The 17,811-nt window shown below is 40.3% G+C and overlaps 1 protein-coding gene across 5 annotated transcripts in view; it reads right to left on the minus strand.

The window, feature by feature from the left end:
• Eif2ak4 (eukaryotic translation initiation factor 2 alpha kinase 4) overlaps positions 1–17,811 on the minus strand; it is a 109,234-nt gene that overhangs the window by 83,842 nt on the left and 7,581 nt on the right. For 3 of the 5 annotated variants that reach the window (XR_015449795.1, XM_013078443.3, XM_004861532.4), the window contains exons 2-4: positions 12,937–13,049; positions 8,787–8,889; positions 3,050–3,202 (exon numbers count right to left, since the gene is read on the minus strand). Coding sequence is in view for 4 of the 5 variants with exons in the window: in XM_013078443.3 (XP_012933897.1) it covers positions 3,050–3,202; positions 8,787–8,889; positions 12,937–13,049 (369 nt within the window). In the remaining variant the exon portion in view is untranslated. Of the gene's footprint in view, positions 1–3,049; positions 3,203–8,786; positions 8,890–12,936; positions 13,050–13,757; positions 13,808–17,811 lie in introns of all 5 variants that reach the window. The other 2 variants (XM_013078442.3, XM_004861533.3) reach the window with 2 other exon arrangements.

Consider the following 17,811-nt stretch of genomic DNA (forward strand, 5'->3'; position numbering starts at 1 on the left):
CAAGAATGTAAATGACTTATGGAAAAGTGATGGGTGTGGGCTTGAGGTTTGATTGCCCGAGGTTTGATGACAAAACCAGCCAAGAGAGAAAAAGAACTGATAATCTGGCTGCTATCTGGTCATTTGTTTGACAGATTTGAGGAATTGCCAAGCATTTTACACACCATCTGATTACATGACTATTGATGAACATCTTGTAGCATTTCATGGCCACTGTAGCTTCAAGGAGCACATACCCCCCAAATCTTCAAAATATGGCATAAAAATTTATGCCCTTGTAGATGCAAAGACTTATATGCTATCAATTTAGAAATTTATCCTGGAATTCAGCCACCAGGTCCTTATTCATACAGTAAACCAAATGACGCTGTGAACATACTTGTTGCTCCCATCTCCCAAACTAATCAGAAAGTGACATTTGATAATTGGTTTACCAGTTTCCAATTGATGTTACATTTGCTAACAGAGCACAAGTTGACCAGCATAGGGACTGCATGCAGGAACAAAGCAGAAATTCCAAATGAAATGTTGCAATTTCAAAACAGAGGATTCTATAGTACAATCTTTGGATTTCAGAAAGATTTACATTGGCCTTGCATATGGCAAAGAAAAACAAACTGGAACTGCTGATGTCAACATTGTACCATGACAGAAATATTGATAGGGAAACCTCAACAGAATGGAAGCCTGAGATGGAAACTTTCTACAACAAAACCAAAGGCAAGTAGATGTTGCTGATGAGTTATGCAGCAACTATGATGTCACCTGAAACACAAAGTGTTGGCTAATGGTTGTGTTTTATTCAATCCTAAACATGTGTGGAATAAATAATTTGACAGTTTACAAAGAAAATAACAAGTGCAAAAAACCATGGAGAAATTTTCTTAGAGGACTGGGACTGGAACTCACAAGAGATCATTTACAGCAGAGGCAAAACAAAGTGTTTCTGTCCAGGGAACTACACAAAAAAATTGTGGAGCACACTGGTGAGCTGACAGATGAACAGACAGGCAGAGCATCCCAAAGACCTACTAAGACAACAGGAAAACCAAAACAATGTCAAATGTGCCCTACAAGAAAGGAAAGGAAAACAAAACATATGCTATCAGTGTAGCAATACTTGTGTATGGAACATGCAATTTTCATGTGTGAAGACTGTCTTGGGTCTGACAACTGAAGCAAAGATTATTTTTGTTGTAGTTTTATGGGTATTTTCACTGTAGTTCACATAAGTTTTTATTTCTGATGTTATCTTTTAGGTTTTATAAGCAAGTAAAATGTTGCTTTATGTAAAAATGTGAAAATGTTGACATTTATTCTAAATATGCAATACATATTAAGAATTTAATACTTGATTGCTATTTTATGTTCCTGTTAACTACACATTGCATAATATAATAAGAACCTTCTGACAAAAGAGCAAGACCAGTGAGATGTCAAGTATATTCTACAAAAAGGCCAGGAAAGCAAAACACATGTGCTCTCAGTGTAAGTGATACGTGTGTGTTGAATGTGCTGTTGTCATGTGTGAAGACTGCCTCAGATGTGATAACTGAAGTAAAGATTTTTTTTTTGTAGAGTGCTATTGGCATTTTCATCGTAGTTCACATATGTTTTTATTTCTGATGTTCTTTTTCAGACTCTGTACACTAAAACCCAGTTGATGTTGAAAACTTTGATACTTTTTAATAAACATTCAGTAAATATTAAAAATACAATACTTCATATTTTTGTGATTTTTCCCATTAAGCATTCATTGTTTAATATAATAATCATAATCCCCTAGATATAGATAGCAGTGATTGATATTCTAAATGGGCAATTCCTTGTACGTGACTTGTCTTCCCATTTGGTCCCCATTTAATCAATATTACCTGAGTGACTGTACTTGTAATCTTATTGGTTGGTCATGGTTTTGCCTCAACTCATGCCCACCTTGTAAATTTCCATTGGGTCTTACAGTTTTTGTCCCACTTTGTACCTGCCTCACCACATTGCTTTGCTGTATAAAACATCTTTGAAAAGTGGGATGGGCGGGCAACCCACTTTCCAGTCTCCCTTCTGTCTCTCTTAGACAGAAACTTTCTTTCTCTTAATAAATTTTTCCTACTCTAAAGAAAAAAAAAACCCTCATAAAATTAAAATTAATAATTCATCAATAGAAATAGATATTCTAAAAAATAAACATGGGTTTGACACGTTTATGCACCTTTATGACAAAAAATGTGTTATGCCCCCCCTAGGGTCAAGGTTAAGGCAGAAGTTCATATCCTATACAAACAGTAAGCATAAAGAATAGTGTAGTTCTTGGCTTTTACTATTCATTAGGGCATGGGATACTTGCTTCACACAAGGAAGGCAAGGCTGGTCACAGTGGTACATCCCTGTAATCCCAGTACTCTGGGAGGCTGAGGAAAAACGATCAAAGTTCTAGCCTTGCCTGGGCAATTTAGCAAGACCCTGTCTCAAAAAATTTTTTAAATTAAATTTAAAGGGGGCGGGGGAAGGTAGCGATATAGTCCAGTGTGAGGGTCCTGGGTTCAATCTCTATTAACACGTACAAAAAAATAGTGTCCACACTGAGTGAATTACTGTAAGCTTGGCAAACTCAGAAAGACCACAGGAAGCCTGGTTAACAAGCCTTCTTTCTCTTTTCTCTCTTCTCTCTCTGTCTTTGTGTGTGTGTGTGTGAGACAGACCTAGCTATATAGTCCAGGATGGTCTTGAACTCATTTGGAGCACAGGTTTACCTCAAACTCATGATGGGCCTCCTGCCTTAGCCTCCTGAGGGCTGGGATTATAGGCATGAGCCACCACACCTGGCTATCTCTTTTCTTTTGGCAGCATGATGACTGCTGGGAGGGAACCAGGCATTGTGCTTCTGTGAGTCTTAGGCCTCTGATCACATGAATCCACATTTTTTGAAACGAATATTGAGCAAAACTTACAGATATGTTTGTTCACAGGCAGACACAGAATAAAGACCCACAGAAGCCCATGGGCCCCTAAGCTGTACCCACAGTCCAGGGGGAGGGGAGGAGGGTCTTACCTCTTGCTCCTCTTTCTGCTTGGCCTCCAACAGCCTCTGCTGTTCCTCCTGAGCTCGCCTCTTGAGCATCTCCTCGTGGAAAGACCTGGGAGGGGGCTTGTTATGCTCACTGAGAAATGACTGCACGTGGTATGCTAGTTCAAATATCATCACCTGAACAAATCAACAGAAATGACACAATAATCAGATAATGGGGACAGGACCCAAATAGGAGAGGCTACCAAGACAAGCTGGCCATCAGAGGCACTTACAAGGCCTTCATTTGCTTTGCTATGCCACACTCAGAATCAGGTGTAGGATCCCATCGCAGGAGGAGAAGCTTTGAAGGTGCTCACTGCAGCGTGTTGTAATTAAGACAAACCGCTACTTAGATAAAGAAAAAGCTTCCTTTTTTTTTTTTTTTGCAGATCTACACATTTTATTGGCATTTTCTTATTCAATAAATCCAATAAAATATTTTTCTGTACAAATAAATCTAATATTTAAGGTTGCATGAAAGCAAAAGCTACCTTCCCAACTAAGATACCTGTCTACACAACCACAGCTGAGCAGAGTACTCATCACCAACATTAGAGCTTTATCTGTTCTCACAGTATTCTGAAATGATTCTATTCTATTCTCTTCTCACTATCTCCCTGCTAGTAGTGAGTCAGCAGGAGGCTGATCAGTTATTTCACCTCCATTGAGAAAAGCACCCAGAGATAGAGCCAGGAAGTTAAGGACCTCATCCCTCCACTGACATTCTTAATGTGAACATAGGAAGCCACTCTCCCCACCCCTAGCTAAGTCATAAATCATGCCTGGGTTGGTAAAGCAATACAAGGGATTCTGAGACCCCTCTCTGATTGGGCCCCAGGCCCAAGGCAGAGTGCCAAGCCACTTCCACAGATGCAGAATGCAACAGTGAGATTTCTTTTTCCCCTCTTTTAATGAAGTAACTTAAAATTTCTCATTTCTATTATATGTTTCAAGCAGTTTTTAAAGGAACTTAATGGGGGGCCGGGGATTTAGCTTAGTGGTTCCACCGCCTGCCTTGCAAGTGCAAGGACCCGAGTTCGATCCCCGGTACCAAAAAACAAAACAAAACAAAACAAACAAAAAAGGAACTTAATGGATGTTAAATAATAACAGAAGGCAGTGTGCACAAGAATATAAAGTCAGTTTACTTGGTATTCTGTCTTTTAGGAAGAAAATATCAAGAAACCACAATTCTTCTTGGGTGAAGTTAATATATTTTTTTATACCACCAGAACTATGGTATTTACTGGATACATTTTTATTTTGAGTTGAGAAACACCAGTCTAAAGACTAAGAGCCAAGCTCTTCTAAGAAAAATTCTTCTGAAGAAACCCAGTAAAGAAGCAGGCAATTTCTATTATGTCAAAGAAAAACCATTTCTAAACCAAGAGGGAGGAGCCAAGGATTTTTAAAAACTGATTAATTTATTAGCATTTTCTGTACAAATAAGTCTGATGAAATTTACATGACTAGATGAAAAGAACCGCTTCTAAACTGCCCCCCAATATATTCTGCGGTTCCTTGTCTTGGGTCAGGCTCCTGCTCAAATCTTAGAGGCCTCTCCCAAACTCCTTCCACAAATATCACTCCAGTGGCTCACTCTAGTCCCTTTGCCATCATTTTTCTTCTCAGTACTTGGTGCTGCCTGGTTTGTTATATAGTTACCACATTGCTTTCTGTCTGCTCCCCCAAAGGGTGGCCAAGGGTTTTGCTCACTGTGGCTTTCCTGGTGCCACAACAGCACCTGACGCACAGTAGGCAGGTAATAAGTATTTGTTGAATGAATTAGTGAATTTGACTTTGCTCATTCTAAAAAAACAGAACCTGAGGTAAACTTAAGTTACTGGACTGATAAAAAAGCTATTGTAGGGCTGGGGATTTAGCTCAGTGGTACCAGTGCCTGCCTCACAAGCGCAAGGTACCGAGTTCGATCCCCGGTACCAAAAAAAAAAGCTGTTGTATAGGTTAAAAATCATGCAGAGGCAAGTGGAAGTGCTGAAGAATACTTGTTTTTGAGAGTCTATTCCCATTCAAGTAATTAAATGACTCATTTTAATACCCAGTTATCGGTGAATACCATACCACAATCAATCCCTAAGCCATGCTTTAATGCTTAATTATACTCTTATTTTACTTGAAAATAAAAACATCTTTAGAGCTATGTATGTCTTAGACTTCCTAATACTTCAGACTTAATGAAAACAAAATTTAGACAAACAATAATAGTGATTTGCGCAGTGCGTTTCCACATTCAATGGCCTTTCAAACCTCATTATGTGAAGATGTCTCAGATGAGTGCTAAAGATTTTTTAAAGATTGTGATGAAATATACATAAAGTAATATCTATCATCTTAAAACTAAGTGTACAATCAATAACGTTAAGTGCATTTAAATTGCTGTGCAAACATCTTCAATATCCATTTCTAAAATTTTTCATCTTCTCAAATGGAAACTCTATAACCATACGAAACAACTCTCCCTTAATCCCTGGCAACCCCCATTCTACTTTCTGTCTCTAAATCTGAATATTCCATCTTATAGAAGTAGAATCATACAGCATTTGTCTTACTGTGGCCATTTTATTTCACTTATTATAATGTCCTTTAGGTTAACTGATATCACAGCTAATGTCAGGAATTTCCTTCCTCTTTAAGGTTGAGTTATGTTCCACTGCATTTTACCTTCTCCTGGATTAGTGACATGGGATACAACACTCTTGTGATGCTGAGCAAGTGACAGCCAGCTGGAGCTTCCAGTCAGCTACATGATCAGGAGGAGAAACAAGGGATCCTCTACAACAGGAGTTCCCAACATCTGGGGCCACGGCATAGGCCAGTGATGGCGGACCTTTTAGAGCTTTCGATACAAATGGTTCACTGCGGCATGCATGCCATAGGTTCACCACCACTGGCATAGATTAATAATTGGGCACAACAGGACATGAAGGTATGGAAGGAAAAGATCCAACTGTAAATGGTCACAATACACCAAAGCCATCCTACAGGTCAGTGGTTCCCAGCCTCCAGTCTGCCAGGAACTGGGCAGCACAGTATGAGGTGAGCATTGAGTGAGCAGGTGAAGCTTCATCTGTGTTTACTCCTGCTCCCCACTGCCTGCTTTACATCTGAGCTCTTCCTGCTGTCAGATCAGTGGGTGGCATTAGATTCTCAGAGGAGCACAAGCCCTACCGCGGACTGTACATGTGAAGGGTCTAGGCTGCACACTTTCGAATCATCCCCAAATCATCCCAGTCCTCCACCCCCACACTCTACCTCTCCATCCACGGAAAATTTGTCTCCCATGAAACCAATCCCTGGGGCCAAAAAAAGTAGGGGACTGCTGCAAAAGTGCACTATGGTGCTAAGCTTTGATGCTCAGTAGCTTAGGTGTATTAACTAATTTTTTGACTTACAATGGGTTCATCAGGACGTAATCTCACTGTAAGATGGAGAGCATCTATATATGAATATTTGTAGCAACTGTACTTGAAATAGCCCAGAACTTGAAAGAACCCAGAGACCCTTCACTTGGCGAACATTTAGAGACATACAGTGGTATATCCGTATCATGGAATCCTCAACTCAGTGAAAAAAAAAAAAGTAACCCCAGTGATACATGAAACAACCTGGATGAATCTCTAGAGAATCCTGTTGAATGAAATAAGCCAATCCTAAAAGCTTACACATTGTATATAACACCTTTGAAATGAGGAAAGTGTAGAAACAGAGAACAGGCAGTGGTTGCCGGGTGTAAAGGAGAGAGTGGGGGACTAGTAGGGAGGCTACAAAAGGGCAGAGGCGAGGATGCTTTTGGTGACAGAATTATTCTCTATCTTGAATGTGTCCACGGCAATGTCCTGATTATGATGCCATATTATCGAGTGTTGTAAATGTTACCACTGGGGCAAATGGATAGAGGGTGCATAGGGTCTTTCTTTATTCTTACAATTACATGTACATCTATAACTATATTAAAACAAAAAGGTTACTTTATTGTTGTTTTGTTTTTTGGTACTGGGAATCGAACTCAGGGCCTTGTGCTTGCCCGGCAGGCGCCAGAACCACTGAGCTAAATCCCTAGCCCACAAAAAGATTACTTTAAAATAAAGCAAAAAGAATTAAACTATAAGTCACGAATCCAAGAAATCAGAGGATATTCTGCAGGTGAATTTTCAATACAACTCTGTATTATTTTTCCATTAGACATCAGAGTTTCCCTACACTTGAAAGAAATGTGGAATACTTCCAAAGGTCTAGGTTTTGCTCCAGGTTGTTTTGCAATCACTTTCTGTAAATTATCAATCACCGGTCTCCTGGAAACAGCAACTTAAGGGGATATAATTTCTATAGTCAAAAGGTACCTCATGGACAGTGCTGTGGCTGATGACACCACGGACTGCAAGTGGAAATCTGCCCAGTCACTTTCCAGGAGGTGAGAGCTCCCTCAGAGGTGCAGAGGCTAGGCTAGCCCCTCCTCGCTCTTCCTAGTTCTTTCAGGACAGGACTGTGGGAACATGGCTGCCCAGGGGCTACTAGGATCTAGAATGTCCCCTTTACGTTACCCTCCTGTGTCTAGAAGCTCATGTGTTACAAGCTTGGACCCCAACTTGGTGCTACTGGGAGATGGCAGAAACTTTAAGAGGTGGGGCCACTGGAGGTCTTCAGGTGATTGGGTTACACCCTTGAAGGGGACAGTGAGAGCCCTGCCCCTTCCTCTTCCTCTCTTTTGCTTTTCAGTAATGAGATGTGTGACTTTCCACTCCACCATGTACTTCTGCCACGATGTTTTCCCTCTGGCCACAAGCCCAAAGGAACAGGACCAACTGGTCATGGACAGAAATCTCCAAAGTTAACCTTTTCTCTTTAAAAGTTCACTTATCTCAGTTGTTACAGTTACCCAAAGCTGACTAACACATTAAACTAAACACTGAGTGAGTTTACACAAAGGTTGGGAAGAGAAGGATTATACATGATGGAACCTGGCCTGGCCTCGCCTGCCTCAGGAAAACACAGTCCTGCTCTGCTCCCAGGGGTCACCTACTCTTGCCCTGCATTCTGCCACCTATGGGAGAATTCATATTGAGACCCGGACTCTCAAAGGGTTAGAAAAGAATTAGTACTTAGCTCAGTGTAAATGCTTGAGTATAGAAGAGACACTGAAGGAGTAATCCTTTTGTTTGTTTTGGAGATAAGGGCTCACTTACAGCGCAAGATGGCCTTGGACTCTTGATCTTCCTGCCTCATTCCCAAGTCCTGGGAATATAGCCGTGTGCCACCATGCCGGCCTCGAAGTAGAGTACATCACTAATTATCAAGAAGGAAAACAGTTTTCCTGATATGCAATAGGGAGAGGTAGCAAAGTTTTGTCCCAAATCACTCCTCTGCATTTTCTAATAAAGAAGTTCAAATAAACATGCAATCTTGGTGTGAGGTCCAAAGTGTGCATAAAGTATGGCCAGGTTCATGTCAGCTAGTTTCAGAAAAGTCCTTAGGCCTTGATACTACCACTTGTATTCATTCTACAACTTACAACCCCAAATCCTGTAAATTGAATAAATGCAAATAACAAAGTCTCTCTTTCTAGATACCAACAAGAAACAACATGATCTAGTCAAAACTGGATTCGAGGTCCTGTGAAAAAAGCTGTAAGTCAAAGAAAAGGCCAGAAAGCCAATGCTGGTGAGCACACTGCAGAATGTCACTGTTCTGCAATTCTTACCTCCCCACAGTGTTTTCTGGCCAGCTCCTCTAGGCGAGATTTTAACAAATTAACACTCTCATTTGACAGACCTTTGGCATTCTTTAACTCTATTTCAGGAACTCTGAAAAAGAAATGAAAAAGAAGTTATTCCAGAAAGAGCAGCTTTTTTGTATTAATGTTTGTTAGATTCCCACCAGCCTGGAGGGCATGAAGATCCCACAGACCTTGTGGGTGGGCCTTTCCAAGCAACCAGCAACATTTCCCTTTATCTCAAAAGGATTTCGGCCACATCCCAGCAACTCCACTTGACACAGTGCTCACCATGGAGAGGCTGATCCTTAGGCTGAGCTGCCAGGTGGCCTATTTCCTGGGGAGACCCAGACTTCCTGGGTTCAACTGGCTCTCTCTCAGCTCTTCTGTCTCTGATTTCAGTTTTACAATCTGATTAAAATTTCCCAACATCATTTATTATTTGTTGCTTCTAATTTGTCCCTGATCCCCAACTCTGGGTTTTTTCTTTAAAAAACAAAACGTCCTGCTGAGTCTAACTCCAGCCCATTTAACCATGGACTTCCTTGCATGGTGATTCTCAACCCTCACTTGCACCAGCATCACTTCACCTAACCCTGACAGCTCAGGGGCAAGAGTCTAACTGCTTCGTCAGTCGTGTACTGTAGCAGAAAGATAACGAAGATGCTAGGCACGATGGAGCTGTGGCGATCCATCTACTATTCCCACATCATGCTGCATGCCAAGACTCATTCGGGTCGTGAACACAGGACACACTCACAAGCTCACTTGTAAACCTAGTCATGTACACTGCACACCATGCCTATCCAAGGGTGCTTGATTCACGTTCCTCTTCACCTTGCAGAGCTCACTTAAGTTGATATTCTCTGCTCAAGGAAATGATACAACCAACCCTCAGGTTTTCTTTTATTCCCTGCAATAAACATCCACTAGTATCTCTCTGGGATTAAATGAGATTTATTTAGTGTTTCTGATGAGATGACTCATTGCTTTCTATCAAGCATTCCTGAGCGATTCATGGTATTTTATCTTAGTGAAGTCTCAACAACTTCCCTTCCTACATTCTCTCAATACTAGTCTCTCATTTGGTGTGGTGGCCAAACGGTGGTTAGATGGAAATCTAGGAGACAGTAGTTTTCAGGAGAAAATGTACACAAATGTCATTCAGTCCTCTCTCTCACAGTGGCATCAAGAACAGAAAGGAGTATTTCCCTGTATCATATGATTTTGTGTGTGTGTTTTTTTGGTACCAGTGATCGAACTCGGGAACTTGCGCTTATAAGGCAGGTGCTAGAACCACTGAGCTAAATCCCCAGCCCTTGTATCATATGACTTTAAAAGGAGAGGAATTTGTCCCCAAATAAAGTCTTACATAATTATTTTTGTTTGGTTCTAGGGATCAAACTCGGGTCCTTGCGCTTGCGGAGCAGGTGGAAGAACCACCGAGCTAAATCCCCGGCCCATAATTTTTTTTTTAAATAAGCAATCAAGTGGATGTAGTGGTGCACACATGTAATCCCAGCACTCTGGGAGGCTGAGGCAGGAGGATAGTGGTGCATACCTGTAATACCAGTATTCTGGGAGGCTGAGACAGGAAGATTTAAGCCCAGCCTGGGCAACTTACCAAGGTCCTGTTTCAAATTAAGTAATTTTAAAGAGGGCTGAGGGTATACCTCAGCGCAAAGGCCCTGGGTTCAATTCCCAGTACCACACACACACAAATCTACAAAGCACAGGTTAGCAAACACAACAGAAAACGATCCTGCCTGATATGTCAACAGTGTCAAGGCTGAGGAACCCTGCACTAGTGTTTAACATTTAGACAGCTTCCAATTACTTTCACAAGTAACAATTAGCACTTCAGTACTTCTATATCCAAATTTTTCTTTGATTTTTCAAGAGTAAACCTAGAGTTCTCAAGTCTATGGCATGAAATCTACCTATGCACATATATACATATACATGTACATCTACGTATGTGTACATCTTTGAATCCAGCACAGAGCCCCTGTCGCTCTTGAACTTTCCCTAGAGACAGAGGTGAGGGGAGCATCATATGCTATGCATAACAAACCCCTTCCCACCTCACTGGAGTCTCTGCTGAGGATGTGAACTCTTGTGGTTGGAGAGCTATAGGTCAAGGGGTTTGTTACCTGGAACAAACCTGGACTAAGAATGGACTACAGAATGGGAAATTTCAACCCCACTGTAGACCTCTGGGTGCTCAATCACCAATGGCCAGTTGTTTGATCAATCATACGTATGGAATGGGACGACAGGGTTTAAGGAGACTCTGGAGGTGCCATGTAGAGGGAAGGCCTGTGGAAGGCATAGAGGCCATGGGCCCTGCCCCACACTGTGCCCTATGCATCTATCATTTGGCTATCCCAGGGTCATAGTCTTTCTGATAAAATGGCAAATGTAAATAATTTCCTGAGTTCCGTTGGGGACTCTAGTAACCTGTCGAACTTGAGGAAGCTGTGGGAACCCCCAAATTTACAGCCACCATTTATAAGTCAGAATCATTAGGCTTGGCACCTGCACCTGCAGAAGCAGCAGGCTTGTGGAACTGAGCCTTACCCTATGTGGTCTGTATTAATTATGGACAGTTAATGTCAGAAGTGAATTAAATTGTTGGCCTCCCAAGTGACAGAAAAAAACAAAAAAACCTAAAGTACCTAGAGAGGCACTATTTTAGCTTTCCTGCATAAGTTTAATTACTTCTCGCATTAATTAATCTTTGGCATATTTATCATGTATACTCTTAACACAACGTTGAGAGCAAAGGAGATTTATTGACTTGAAGGAACTCAGTCATGACCTGTCTTGTCATGTCCTGTGTCACCTCTTAGGACACAAAATTTCACATTCACCCCCTGTGGACTGCAGCGCTGACTTTTATTTGCCACTTTCCTTCTCAAACCTTTGCTGATTCCTTGTACAATTAAGTTCCAGCCACTGTTAAGAATAATGGTAATTATTCTGGCCAATCCTGTCCTATGCATTTCTCTCACTTGGCTGTTCTAGAATCATATCCTTTATGATAAATGGCAAATGTAAATATTTTCTGGGGAATAGTTGAAGAAGATCAAGGGAAAGATTATGTGGAGTACATGTGACAGACACTTCAGCAAAAGACCCCTTGGGTCCTGATGGCTGATATATTTGCTCTTCCCAGTGATTCTCAGCCAGAGGTGATATCACCTTCAGGGGGAGTTTGGAAATGCGTGGTTTGTGTTGTCTCAGTGAAGGGCAAACATGCCTGGCACTACAGGGTAAGGGTCAAGATGTTAAATATCCTATGTTATAAGGGACAGCTCTGCACAATGAGGACTCAGCAGCAGCACCCCACTGTGGAGCATGGCACCTCTCAGTACTCCCGTACTCTAGGTAGTGAGTAAAAGGTCCAGGCAGGCACATAAGGCTACCTGATTTCTAATGCCAAACATACTTTTTAAATTTTTAGTGATAATGGGATTAAGCCTAGGAGCGCTCTACCAGCCCTTTTTCATTTTTTTATTTTGAGACAGGGTCCTGTAATCTAGGCCACTTAGCTGGGGTTATAGGAATGTGCTGCTACACCCAATGTCATTCCAATTTTTCTTTTTTAAATACTGGGGATTGAACCCAGGTCTTCATACTGAGCTACATTCCTAGCCCTTTAAAAAAATTTTGAGACAGGGTCTTGCTAAATTGCTTAATTGCCCAGGCTAGGCTCAAACTTGTGATCTTCCTGCCTCAGCCTCTCAAGAGTGCTGAGATAACAGATATGCACCGCCATGTTCAGCTCATTTGTACTTTAAGTATACAAGTGCTTTAAGTAGTTGATGTGTCTTTAACCTTTTCTTCTAGATTTTTTTCTCTTCCTAGTCAGTGAAGAATTAAATAAATGGACAGGTCAGCAAAAACAAGTAGTCACAAAGCAAACATTAGTATTGATAGTGAGAATTCTACAACCCTAAGCAGACTTAAACAAGGTTTCATAAAAATGTCTACAACAAATGTAGTTTTGTGGAAGTGCAAGTGTTATAAAATGAAATTTTATGTGGAATAGGGGGAATACTGTTAATTTTAATCTGTTTTTACGCTGTCAAAACAAAAATGAAGTCACATTGAAACTATTTATAAAGGTACTCACATATCTGGGTACGTTGGTGGGCATTTAACCCTCAAATCGACTTTCACATACACTTCTTCACCCGTTAGGCCCTGAGGGTACAGAACTAAATTGATTTCAGGGGCCTCTTTGACCTAAAAGAGGAAAAGAATTTTTTTTTTCCAGACAGCCAATCTTAGATTATGATCACCTCAGCTCAAAAGTTCTACTTCCAAAATTTTATATGTAATTATATTTTTCATAGGTATCAGACCAATCGTTTCCTGTACTACCATGATTCATTTTCTATCAACAATTCAGCAAAGCAGGGATGTTATACAAAAAACCCTTCCCTTTGAGAGACATTAAAAATTGAGATCCCCTTTGCCTGGTCTGGCAAGAGGATGCCTTAGGTTGCCTGGAGTCCACCAACCACCCTGAGAACATCCCAGAATAGGCAACACAGTCAAGCTGGCCAGGCATAAAGAGCTTGCTCCTACCATGGGAACCAGCTCTACACACAGCTGAATCCACATGCGCAAGGCTGCACCTATACCTTCGGGGTGGCCCTGGGGCTGCCTCCATGACCAAGACCTCTATGGAGTCAGCACAGATGTGGGGTCTTGCCCAGCCACTTCAGCTGAAGCTCTGATTGTGGTTCACCAGATCTCCCAAGCTCTGGGGTGAGGGTGAAAATAGTGCAAAGCAACTAAGATATGGGTTGCAAACTCACACTGCATGGACAAAATGCTTGCACTGTTGGGAGTTACCAACAACAAGCATGGGCACAAATGATGCTGGGCTAATAAAATGCCTCGTTCATTAAAAATAGAAAAAGACATAAAAGCTAGACAAAATTTTACCAGTGTTTTCTCCAGCATGTCAAATCTTTATAGGTTTTTCTGTATCCCAGCTATAAATTAAAAAAAAAGATTACAATCATCAATTTATAATCTTGTCAAAAATGATTTTTTTAAAACAAAAAGAGAAATGGTATCTTGTTACCGCTTTCTATATATATCACTTTAGAAAATACAGAATACAGAGGGACTTCTGGGAAGATGGTGAGCAGGAAGCAGCAAGAAATCAACTTCTGCAAGATTCAGAATCCAGATACTTGGGGAAGAAAAGGAGGAGAGAGGTGGGTCCCCAGAACTGAAGAAAGATCTAAAGGGAAAATTGGAGCCTACAGAGAAAGTGAAGAAAGATGGCAACATAGAAAAAGCAGGAGGCAAACTGCACTTTCTCCCTGGCTCCCAGTTCATGGCATAAGAGAGGAGGCTCAAATCTACAGAGACACACAAAAAAATGGATGACTCCAGAGGCCTTCAGGGAGAAATGCACCAATGAAATGGAGGAGTGGATGCTGTGTGCTACAACAGCTGGTGAGTGCTTACAGTCCAAGCAACTACCATGTCCCCTGGAGAGGCTACTTGGCTAGGTGCCATTTTAGGGAGGGGCCAACTGAACCTAGAACTCAGAGCGGCCATGAGTTGGCTTCATCTCAGGGCTCCCAGTGTTGCAATCCCACAGTGACTGGGTAAGGGACAATGGTGGGAGAAGTTCAAGGTCAGGGAGCCATGGTCAGGCCAGCATGAGACATCCACAATATTGTAGGCTGAAAGACTCAGGCCTCAACCCCACAACCAGAGGCAAGCTCAGCCCAAACTTCTATAAATTTGAAAGCTCCAGAAATGGCACCCCACCCTAACCTTACTGCTAGCTTGCTGAGATTATCCAGTACCCCACCCTAATCCTGCAGGGCTTGCTGGGATCATCTAGCACCGATCTGGGCTCTGTCTGGCTCCTTTGTCTACCAGTGACAGCAGAATCATGCCCTAAATAGGACACTACCTCAAAACTGCAGTTCCCAAAAGGTAACCACAGAGAAATCCTTTACTTTGGTTATTTTTGGTTTGTTTGCTTTTTTCTTCTAGATTGCTTTTGTTTTTTAATGAGTATGAACATTGTTTCTAGTTTTGTTTTAGTCTTATTTTTTCCTTCTTTCTTTCCCTCTTGTCTTCTTTACCTGTTTCCCAAGGTTTGGGTAATCTTTGTTGTCCTTCAGTCTTGGTTCTAATCTTTCTCTTCTTTTATTTCTCTATTTTTTCTTCTTATCTCTTAAATTTTAAGGATAAAATTGTTCTATTGAGTGGATATTTACTGTATGTAATTTCCTGATTGGTCTTAGATCTTGTTATGTAACTATAAATCTTGTACCTATGGTTAAAGGTGGCAAATTAACACGTCACAGTTTGTTACTTTCTAGTCTATGCTTGTTGCTAATGTTATTACTGATTGTACTACTCTAGCCAAGGTGACATAGTTGTTGTGATCAATTGATTTTCCTTGTATGCCAATACCTAGATTGTCTGGGGATCACAAACAATACTATAGTCCAGTACCAAAGAACAGGGTGCTAGGCCAAATAGGCAGCAACTCTTCATCCCTAATAAATTGAAGAGGCAGGGTCTTGGGACAGACTCAAAAGCCAAAAGGAAGCTACTCCTAGAAGACATCTTTGAAAAGTGTAGTCATTTCCTAAAGAGGTCCTGATACTAGTAATAAAGCTACCTACCATAAGCAATTTACAAGTCTCAACACAGAAAACAAATAAACAATAACAACAAAAATATAAAATAAGAAGACACAAAAGGATGATGAAACTAATAACCCCCAACTTGCCCAAGGCAAATCAAGGGGTCATTGAGGTGGAAGAAATAAAAAACCTCCAGCTGAATTTTATGAAATGGTGGCAGCATAAGTAACAAAATAGATCAATAGGTCTTTTTTTTTTTTTTTTCCCGTACTGGGGATCGAACTCGGGTTCTTGCATTTGCGCAGCAGGTGGCGAAACCACTGAGCTAAATCCCCAGCCCCCAATAGGTCTTTTGACAAAAAACAAAACAGAGATAATTAAAGAGATGATGACCATAATGAAAGAAAAGATTAGTGAATCAGAGTAGATACAGATTATAGAAGAGCTTAGGAAAGACATGGAAACCATGAAAGCCCAACATAGAAAAGAACTGGATTCCATAAAACAGACTCAAATAGAAATCCAGGAGATTAAAAATTCTATTGAAAGTATACACAGAAGACAAAATATCAGATCTAAAAGACAGGACTGTGGTTGACAGTCATCAAATGAAAGACTTCCTAAAAATAGCAAGGGACCATGAAAAAAATCAATCCAACAGCTGCTAGACAATGCAAAAAAACTAATATAAGAATAATTGCAATCAACGAAGAATCAGAAGATAGCACAAAGGGCATAAAAACCTGTACACAGCAGTAGTAGCAGAAAAATTTCCAGCATGGAAAAAGGACTTGAGATACAGATAAGTGAGGCATATAGAACTCCAAATAGCCATGTTCAGAAAAAAAAATTTTAAAACTACACCAAAGCATATAATAGTCAAGATTTCAGAAATTCAACATGAGAACAAAATATAAAGGAAAACCCAACAGAATCACAGCAGACTTCTCAACACAAACCTATAAGGCAAAGAGAGCTTGGAGTGAAGTATTTCAAGCCCTAAAAGAAAACAACCTCCAACCCAGACTGATGTACCTTGCAAAATTATCTTTCAAAATTGATGGAGAAATAAGATATTTCCATGATAAAGAACACCTGGAGAAATTATGACCAACAAACTAGCACTCCAAAAAGTTCTGAAGGATATTCTAGAAAACAACAATGAAGAAAACAATTCCAAGAATCCCAACAGAATGAATTGACCAGACAAAGCAAGCAATTAAATAGAAAGGAAAGAAAAGAAACCAACAAAATAAAAATAACATGATAAAAGTAACTCAGTACATATCAGTTATAATCATCAATGTGAATGGTCTCTGTTATCAATCAAAAGAAACAATGGCAAAATGGATCAAAAAACAAGATCCAACAAGAAACACATTTAACTCAAAAAGAAATTCAGACTGAAAGTCAAAGGATGGAAAACAATACTCAATGCAACAGGAACCCAGAAAAAAGCAGGGGTAGTTACTCTATTCGTAGACAAACTGGATTTCAAGCCAAGCATGATCAGAAGAGATAAAGAAGGTCATTACATTCTTGTTAAGGAAACAACCTAAGAGGATGAGATAATAATCATAAATATATATGCACCAAATACCAGACCATTCAACTACATAAAACAATACTAATGGATATGAAAAAATCAAATAAACACAAATACAATCGTAATAGGGAGCCTCAGTACCTCACTGGCACAAATAGACAGATCAACTAGACAAAAATAAATCAACAAAGAAATACCAGAGCTGAACGAAACTTTTGAACAAATGGACTTAGTAGATATCTACAGAGTGTTCCACCCCACAACAGAATACACATTCTTTTCAGCAGCACATGGGACTTTCTCCAAAATAGACCATATATTAGCTCATGGAATATGCTTAAATAAATGGAAAGGAATTGACATTATCCCACGCATATTATCAGACCACAGTGAAATATAATTGGAAATCAATGGCAAAAGAAACCACAAAAATTACATAAACACAGGGAAATTAAATAACACCCTCCTGAACAACCAATGGGTCACGAATGAAAGTGAAGGAATTAGATAGTTTTTATAACTGAATGAAAATGCCGATATGACATACTGGAACTTATGAGAGGCAATGAAAGGGGTCTTGTGAGGGAAATTTATAGAGGTAAATTCTCACATCAGAAAAACCAGAGCAAGGTCAAATAAATAACCTAATGTTGAACCTTAAGCTTCTAGAAAAAGAAGAGCAAGTTAAACCCAAAGGGCATACGAAAGAGGGAGGAAATTACAAAGATCACAGCAAAAATTAATGCAATTGAGACTAAGAAAACAATATAAAGTATCAATGAATTGAAGAGTTGGTTCTTTGAAAGATTAAATAAAATAGACAAACATTTAG

This window comes from Heterocephalus glaber, unplaced genomic scaffold (genome assembly GCF_053883595.1).
Source record: "Heterocephalus glaber isolate CG9 unplaced genomic scaffold, H.glaber_assembly_v1.0 deba00000809, whole genome shotgun sequence".
NCBI lineage: Eukaryota > Metazoa > Chordata > Mammalia > Rodentia > Bathyergidae > Heterocephalus > Heterocephalus glaber.